The 9,235-nt window shown below is 35.3% G+C and overlaps 2 protein-coding genes across 5 annotated transcripts in view; one reads left to right on the top strand and one right to left on the bottom strand.

Moving 5' to 3' along the window:
* Window positions 1–319: 319 nt before the first annotated feature.
* LOC106883298 (zinc finger protein 726) lies at window positions 320–6,541 on the top strand. Its single transcript, XM_052977981.1, has 2 exons — window positions 320–713; window positions 1,702–6,541. The coding sequence occupies exon 2, from the start codon at window positions 1,890–1,892 to the stop codon at window positions 3,078–3,080; it is 1,191 nt and encodes a 396-aa protein (XP_052833941.1). The 5' UTR covers window positions 320–713; window positions 1,702–1,889; the 3' UTR covers window positions 3,081–6,541.
* Window positions 4,713–9,235, bottom strand: part of LOC106883299 (uncharacterized) — an 11,640-nt gene continuing 7,117 nt past the window's right edge. For 3 of the 4 annotated variants that reach the window (XM_052977998.1, XM_052977997.1, XM_052977999.1), the window contains exons 4-5: window positions 6,573–6,821; window positions 4,713–5,308 (exon numbers count right to left, since the gene is read on the bottom strand). In XM_052977998.1, the coding sequence (XP_052833958.1) occupies window positions 5,238–5,308; window positions 6,573–6,821 (320 nt within the window). In that variant the 3' untranslated portion in view covers window positions 4,713–5,237. Of the gene's footprint in view, window positions 5,309–6,572; window positions 6,822–8,026; window positions 8,063–9,043; window positions 9,157–9,235 lie in introns of those variants that run through there. The other variant, XM_014934259.2, reaches the window with a different exon arrangement.

Here is a 9,235-nt window from a genome sequence, read left to right as displayed (position 1 = left end):
TCTAAATATGCGGAAAAATATGGACACCATGATTCGGACAAAAATTTCAAAACATTTCTATACTTATGGTTACGGTTTCAAGGTTAGGCTTCGTGTTGGGGAAAAAAGTCAAAATTGAAGAAATTAGGGGGAAATTTCACAAATGCCCAGTTTTGGCAATTTTCCGGAATCTCCGTATCCGAAAACGGGGATTTTTGTCAAAAAAAATTACAAAATAAATAAATTTGGGAGAGAAGGTGGGAGCGGAAGTCTTTCCCCCGTCGGTTAAAATTTCTGCCCATATTAGAATTCTAAACTTTCTTCAAAGAGAAATTTTTCACGAAATACGGTTCTTAGTACTCTATGATGTAATGGTCATGTTTGCTGCCAATAAAGTTTATTTATGACTTGCGTCGCTACACTATCGATTTCAAATTTAGCGGATTGAGATAAGTTTATATACTAATTATGGAAATGAAATTCATTTTTGCTTTAAATAAATATATAATTGCCATTAATTTTGGGACAATACTATAATTTCGTTTCGGTATTTGAAAAGCAAACCAATGCATGTTTTATAAATTCTCCATTACCATAGGATCACTGTTATTTCTGATGTCAGATGTTCTTTCATTTCTTGTCAGCAATTAGCAGACTTCCTTGATGAATCTCTACTTTTGAATCAAAACTGTAGGGTAAAGGACTCTTTCGAAGATAACGATTGAGATTAAATTGTGAGTAAAGTAATAATTCCAGCTTATTCTTCTTTTGAAGTTCGTTTTCTCTTTGTACAAACCTTTTATAATCAGAAATCTTAGGATATTCAAGATTTTGTACTACAATAGTTTTGTAGCAGATATGTTTTCAAATCAACTGGAGTTGTTCTGTGAAAATTTTCTTTTGGTGCTAAAATACAAATTTAGACGAAGACAATTCGAAAAGTTTCTTTTCATTGGTTTAATAATTGTTAACCTTAATAAGTTATTAGCCGAAGCCATCCAAGTTTTCCATCAAAATTGTTCTGAAATTTAATTTCTGGACGCTTCTAGAAATATCTAAAGTGGCTTATAAAACCCCTAGGATTTCTGATATTTTTCAGTAACCTTTTAGCTGCTGCAGGAGGCTTTGGCACTGACAATTCTGCATGTCTTGTAGAGTTGGATTATTGTCACGCTCATGAAATAGATACGGTATTTTCTGTTATTCCTCATCATGACCTTAAGTCATTTACCTAAATTCTTTCTAGGGTAGTTTGAATAATTAGTTTGAGAAATTCAATATTTGTCTTTCTTCTCCTCAAAGAAACTGTTAGAAGAAAAGGAATTAGAAAAAAAGCCTTTTTATGACGCGCCTTCTTTGTAAATTGAAAGTAAACAAAGGGAGAGCACTCCTGTTTAAACGATTGAATTTGGATTTAATGAAAGGTACCTCATATTTTAATTTCTGTTTTGCTTATTTTGACTAGAATACATTTTGGTATTTGGTATATGTCAGGCTTCTTTCAGTTTCCACCTAACAAATCCTCCACCCAAGGCTTTGATTGGCCACTCTGGGACTGAACCCAGAACCATGTGGTTGGTAAGCAAAATTCTTACCACACAACCGTGCCTGCACCTTTATGGTCATGTCTATATGAAAATGTTGTAAAACTTCCTTGGTTTTAACCTCTCTAATTTGTAATTATCTCGTACGTTTGACACTGTTGTTTCTCTTTTGTTTCAGATTGTCAGATGATATCTGCATCACAGAATTTTTATATAAACTACATCATTAGTATTGAACATCTTAAAGACTGAGCAAAGATGTTATACATAACACGTATAGATCAGTAGAAATATTTGTTAAGAGCAATATACAAAAGGAAGGAAAACATTTGTGTACTGTGACGAGAGAAAGGAACAATATGGAAAATGAATTATATTGGAGTGAAGATGAATATAAAAAAAGAGTCTGAAGAAATGGATTTTCCTGATGAGGAAAAGAATGAAAAGGGCAAAATATCATATGATTGTGATACCTGTGGTAAATTATTCTCTCGGAAAGCTGACTTAGTCATTCACCAACGTGTTCACACAGGAGAGAAGCCATATCATTGTGATATCTGTGGTAAGTCGTTCTCTTATGGACACAACTTAACTGTTCACAAATACATTCATTCAGGCGTGAAGCCATATCACTGTGATATCTGTGGTAAATCCTTCTCTCGAAATTATCACTTGACTGATCACAAACGCATCCACACAGGAGAGAAGCCATATCATTGTGATATCTGTGGTAAATCATTCTCTAGACATAGTATCTTAACTAGTCACAAACGTATTCATACAGGAGAGAATCCATATCATTGTGATATCTGTGGTAAATCCTTCTCTGAAACTGGTAATTTAACTAAGCACAAGCGTGTTCATACAGGAGAGAAGCCATATTACTGTAATATCTGTGGTAAATCTTTCTCTGAAACTGGTAACTTAACTAAGCACAAGCGTGTTCATACAGGAGAGAAGCCATATCAGTGTGTTTTCTGTGGTAAATCCTTCCCTGAAACTGGTAACTTAACTAAGTACAAGTATGTTCATACCAAAGAGAAGCTGTATCATTGTGATATCTGTGGTAAATCCTTCTCTGAAGCTAGTACCGTGACTACTCACAAGCGTGTTCATACAGTAGAGAAGCCATATCACTGTGATATCTGTGGTAAATCATTCTCTGAAAATGGTCACGTAACTATTCACAAACGCAGTCATACCGGAGAAAAGCCATATCAATGTGATATCTGTAGTAAATCGTTTTCTCAAAATAATACCTTGATTCGTCACAAACGCATTCATACAGGAGAGAAGCCATATCATTGTGATATCTGTGGTAAATCCTTCTCTGAAACTAGTAACGTAACTACTCACAAGCGTATTCATACAGGAGAGAAGCCATATCACTGTGATATCTGTGGTAAATCCTTCTCTGGAGTTGGTAACTTAAATGTTCACAAACGTACACATACAGGTGAGGAGCCATATCATTGTGATATCTGTGGTAAATCATTTTCTCAAAATAATCTGTTGACTAGGCACAAACAATTTCATACAGAAGTCATATCACTGTAATACCTGTGGTAAATCATTTTCCAAGATTAGCACTTTAACTAGTCTCAAATGTTTTCATACAAGAGAGAAGCCATATCATTGTGACATGTGACAGATAATTTGCTCATTACAAACAGCTTAACTACTCACACGAGCATTTATATGAGAGACAAAGCATTCCAGTGATCTTTCATTGTTGCTTTCATGCCTACATAAAATGTACCCAGTACACTCAGTAAAGTGGTCATATATATATATATGAATTTAACCCTCCAAACGCACACAATTATAAAAAGTAAGAGACAGCCCAAATCTTTGAAAAGTCTCCTAACACAAGCCCGAATACACTCAACAACCACACTGAAGCCGTCAGTGACAATACTAAAGCTTAGTGGTAACAAAGTCAGGGCAGAAGACATGAAGAATAATAAATTCTTCTAAAGAAATATTTGTGTGTGCAACAAGTATAATACTAAAACAAAATATCTGTAATGACATAATTATTCATTGTAGTCGAAGGTCACCAATTGTAATCATCATCATCATCATCATCGTCGTTTAATGTCCGCTTTCGATGCTAGCATGGGTTGGACGATTTGACTGAGGACTGGTGGACAAGGTGGCTACACCAGGCTCCAATCTGATTTGGCAGAGTTTCTACAGCTGGATGCCCTTCCTAACACTAACCACTCAGAGAGTGTAGTGGGTGCTTTTACATGTCACCCGTATGAAGGTCAGTCAGGCTGGTTAATGTAATTGTAACGGCATGTTGTAAGATGTGAAATAAGAAGAACAGTGGACAAAGTTAATGTTGACTCCAGATTTATTTCTCATTACTTTAAGATATGCCATACCGCAACGGGCAGGTGTATAATATATAAACTACAGAGAGAGTTTTTTTTTTTTTTGTATGTTGTTGCTGTTTTTATGTTAGCCTCCTACTAGATGCTAAAAAAGGGGTCAGTGGAAGATAGAATGAATGTAAGTGTAGGAAGTTGATAGAAAGATACCTTTATTGTTCTTGTCAATGAAACAGCGGTGAGGAGAATATGGGACAAGACAACTTCCGTGTTGGTTACTTCCATGGTTGTTACAATTTGTTAAGCCAAACACGGTTGTCACTAACTGGATTCTGCCTGTGGTCGCCTTCTGCATCATCTCGTTTTTGCCAACTCCCTTTCTTCCTACGGTGTTTTAGTATTTATAACTATCACAATATAGCGAGAAAGAGAGGCATACTGTTATCCAAACAGTGAGTAGTTTGAGAAGTCTATTGTCTTGTCACTTTCACTTTAAGTTATATAGAAGAGGTTAGAAGGGCCAAGTGGCAATGATATTCTGCTTAGCAAAAAGCATCTGGCAAATGTAACTGCTGTCACTCACAGAAAAACTATTGTTTTACCATGAGAAAATTTCTGTTGAACTGTTAAGTGAAATTTGGCGATTGAGGTTCAAATCCACGCTATGCCTGCATGATGCTGCTATATATATTTTACATCACTGGATATTTTAATCCCAAATTGCAGAATAGATGGTATCAAGTGAATTAGAGGAAAAAAAAAATACAGTTTCCCTTTGGAAGTTTTGGTGCCAATGGGGTAACTAATACATTTCATTTTTGTGTAGAAAGAGAGAGAGAGAGAAATGAGAGACTACGGATAAAGAAAGAGACTTTATTGAAAGAGAGGGGAGACATAAATGAAATTAAAAATATGTTACTTGTTTCAGTCATTTGACTGCGGCAATACTGGAACACTGCCTTTAGGCGAACAAATCAAGCTTGCTTCCCAACCACATGGTTCCGGGTTCAGTCCCACATTGGGCAAGTGTCTTCTACTATAGCCTTGGGCCAACCAAAACCTTTTGAGTGAATTTGAGAGATGGAAACTGAAAGACGTTGGTTGCGCGTCTGTATTTATCCCCCATCACCGCTTAACAATTGGTGATGGTGTGTTTGTGTCCCCATCACTAAGTGGTTTAGCCTAAGAGACCAATGGAATAAGTTCTAGGCTTAGAAAAAAAAAGGCCCAGGTTTCAGTTTGTTCAACTAAAAACCCTTCAAGACAATGCTCTAGCATGGCCTCAGCAAAATGACTGAAACTGATTAAAGATAAAAGATTAAATATCAAAAAGTGTCCTTCTAGCACCTGAGATTATTACTGGTATTTCTTAAACTGTTTAAATGATGACAGCAATTATAATCCCAATGACAAAGATGAAGCTGGTTCTGAGGCTGCTGGTTCCACCATCTGCAAAAGATTTCAGTGTGATATCATCATATGCCACAGATATTGGTGTTGTATCACATACAAAGATCAACAATAAAACATATCATTTATATACCCTTTGCATTCCAACTTGCTCAAGACTGCCCTTGTTTCGATGGTGCAAAGCCCTCTTTTTTTTTTAAATGATCCAAATTGAAACCTTCCATCAAAATTTCCTGTTAATTTATGTTCGAAAAACCAGTTTAATGATGACAAAATTATTTTACTAAATTATTTTATATTTTCAAAATTAATTGAAACAAAGCCAGTGTATTTCCACAGAAATAAAGTAACAATAGGTTTAAAATGATCTAAATTTAAAGCTTCCATCAAAATTTCATAGTAATTTATGTTCCAAACAGCAACTTAGAAGTGATGAAGTTATTTTACTAAATTCTTTATTTAAAGATTAATTGAAACAAAGGCAGTGTATTTCAACAAAAATCTAATAACAAAAGGGTCAACACACATCAGTATCCTAGATTACTATATCTAAAAGATTATATGTTCCTCTTCAGAAGAATCGAAACCGCGATCCTATGACCGCAAGTCCGCTGCCCTAGAGGCAGCAATTTTAATATGAGTAAAAGAAAAAGGCATATCAGGGGTGAAGCATAACGTAAGATAAATTATTTTGCAAATCATGGTGTGGCTTACAATGCATAGCTTATCTATGCTTTTAAATTGAACTGAATTGAGCTTTGTAAGTGTTTGACTGTAGACTTGATCGGTGTCTACACCAAACGCATCATGAAAAAGAATGTGAACAAAATTAAATACTTATAGAAGATAGTGCATAAAATTTGAGAAGTATTTTCAATCTTTCAATGATGGCAGCCAAATCAAAGGTACTGTAGTTTGATGTAGGATATAAATAATATGACCACTTACTTATTGGGAAATTTGTATGTTCAATTCTTAAAAAAATTTAATTTAACTTTTTTAAGTATCACCATTATAGGTATGGGTGGAGAGGGAAGTGCCGCCTTCCAAGCAGTTTGTTGATAGGTGAGCATTGCTTGAGTGAATGGGCCTTCTCTCAGTGTGTACCTGTAAATTGGAGAGGTACACACCTCTATTGGGGAATTTACTTTTTTTGACTTCCTTTCATTTATTTTATGACTTTTTACATGCTAAAACCTACACTGTACCATCCTAAATATTTTCCACTGTCTCAACCCTCAATGGCCAATAAAGGAATTATTATTATTATTATTATTATTATTATTATGAATCATTTCCTTACTGTTTATCTTCAAATGAATTGTTCCACCTTGAAGGTTGTCATCGTCGAATCTCCAAGTCAAACATTCCTTTGTCACATTTCGAATCCACAGAGTGGAATGATTTCCACTCTGCGTAACTTTATAGTTAGTGCCGTTAGCACACGTCCTGTCACATTCATATTTATAATTGTGACACCTCCAAACCACTGGTCGTCTCATATTTGGTATTGTTATCATAAGAGTGACATTTCCATTGAGCACAACATTTCCTGAAATAAAGAAATCAGATAAGAAATTTGCTTCCCAATCACATGGTTCTGGGTTCAGTCCCACTACACAGTACCTTGGGAAAGTGTCTTCTACTACAGCCTCAGATGAGCCAAAACCTTGTGTGTGGATTTGGTTGATGGAAACTGAAAGAAGCCTGTTGTTTATTTATATGTGTGTTTGTTCTCCGCCACCACTTGCCAACTAGTGTTGGTGTGTCTATGTCCCAGTAACTTAGTGGTTCAGCAAAAGAGACCAGTAGAATAAGTACTGGGGTCAATTCATTCAACTAAAAATTCATCAAGACAGAAAATCAGCATCATTATGATGCCCACTGTTCCATGTTTCGTGGATAAGAGTTTTCATTCTCAACAGTAGGATACTCTTCCTGTCACTAACCTCCATCTGTTTCCAAACAAGGCTATAATATCCCATATATACACACATCACACAATGGGCTCCTTTTAGCTCCTATCTACCTAATCCACTCACAAGGCTTTTGTTGGCCTGGGGCTATAGTGGAGGACACTTAAACAAGGTGCCATACAGGGGGACTGGACCTTAAATTATACGCTTGGAAATAAAAGTTCCTAATCACAGCCATGCCTTCATCTCACATCCAAATGTAACCCTTTAGCATTTAAACTAACGATATCAGACCCAAATACTCTACTTGTCTGATGTTCAAACTAGCCATATCTGACCTCTCCCATCTAACCTACAATGTCATTCTGGAAATAAAGCATCACATCATTGAAATCTCAAAGCTGAGATAATGTGTGATTCATTCAAAACATTGTGAATAAATAAGCATTACATTTGACTGAGTAATTTGAATGCTAAAGGGTTAATATTTTTGTCATGGAAATTAAGAGGTAAAATGTGCAAAATAGATTATCAAAATAAGTTAAACATCTTATTACATTTAGCCTAACAAGTTTTAATTTAATGAGATTTATGTTTACTGGGACATGATTTTATCAGACATGGGTGTATGACCCCGGTTGAAACCCCCTGCTCTAGTGCTTCCCCAATGTGTATTTCTGGCTCTTTAGCCTTTCTCAATGGTCAAAATAAAAACATTTTAAGAAACCAAAAAGTAAAACAGTGACTAAAAAAGCTGAGTTAAGAGAAAGAATTAGAAGACAGAACTGAAAAGATAGTGTCTAGTTTAAAAGGAGAAAAAATGGTTTGTGAATCTATTTACCACTTTTGGTGATATAAACTTTTGCACTTGTCAAACCTGTAAAAGATGAAAACAAAGTTTTTGATTTTCAGATGATAGAATTCAAAACAATGTGAATAAATGAACAGTACATTAGACAGTAATTTTATTGCCAAAGGGTTAACCAAGCCATATGTGGCCCAAATATTATTGTTTTATGTTCAAACTGGCCACATCCACCCTCTCACACCTGGTGAGATGGATGAAGAATGAAACACAGCAACATGAATCTGCATTGATGTGAAACATAAGCCTAAATATTGAATTTCTGATGAAGATGTTCTACACCTGTAATACACAAGAAGATTGAATCTTGTATTTCATGAACATCTTTTGTATTAACAATAAAAAATATATATAAACTGACAAGACTATGCTACGAGTCAATACGGTTATGATCACAATAGAATGGCGATTGTATCACAATGCTGATGTCTGCCATTGTTTTAACATTTACCATTTCATCTTGCATGTCACAAAGACTGTCTTTTCTCTTCTACAGCCAGAAACCCTTCCTGTCACTATACATTCCTTGTTTCTAAGTGAAGTGGCATACCTACACAAGTGTGCCCTACTTGATTTTGCTTACTCACAAGTGCCTGAAAAATGGATATTTTCTTAAAGAAATTTTCTACAAATATGCCCTAGATGGTACAGATTGATTACATCTCAATTTTTAGAGGAAAAATTCATTCTGAGGGTGAGGAATAGTTTTGGAAAATTCACAAGAGTTGGATTTGTTTCCTCGTGACTTTCAGGAAAATGACTGTAAGGCGTTACTACATGACTATTTCATTGGCTGAGTTCAAATTCTGCCAAGGTCGACTTTGCCTTTCATCCTTTCGGGGGTCGATTAAATAAGTACCAGTTACGCACCGGGGTCGATTTAATCAACTTAATCCCTTTGTCTGTCCTTGTTTGTCCCCTCTATGTTTAGCCCCTTGTGGGCAATAAAGAAATAAGAGTGAATTATAAAGAAAAAGAACGACAAAGACTTACAAAATATTGCAGACAAACAGAAGAACTTTAGAATTTCCATGATCTGTAAAAATTATTTTCTGAAACTGAAAAACAACAGAAATTATTTGAGTTACACTAATTTTACAACAAACAAACAATAGTATGTAAAAAGGTGAAAGCCTGATACGAAAACGGTGGGTTTCTGTAAAAAATACAACACAATAATAATAA

Source organism: Octopus bimaculoides, chromosome 29 (genome assembly GCF_001194135.2).
Source record: "Octopus bimaculoides isolate UCB-OBI-ISO-001 chromosome 29, ASM119413v2, whole genome shotgun sequence".
Classification (NCBI taxonomy): Eukaryota; Metazoa; Mollusca; class Cephalopoda; order Octopoda; family Octopodidae; genus Octopus; species Octopus bimaculoides.
The sequence above is the reverse complement of the archived record's forward strand: the minus strand, read 5'-3'. Positions and strand labels throughout refer to the sequence as shown.

What these genes read in the sequence shown, in the direction of transcription:
- LOC106883298 (XM_052977981.1), top strand. Translation starts at nt 1,890, where the DNA reads ATGAATTATATTGGAGTGAAGATGAATATAAAAAAAGAGTCTGAAGAA.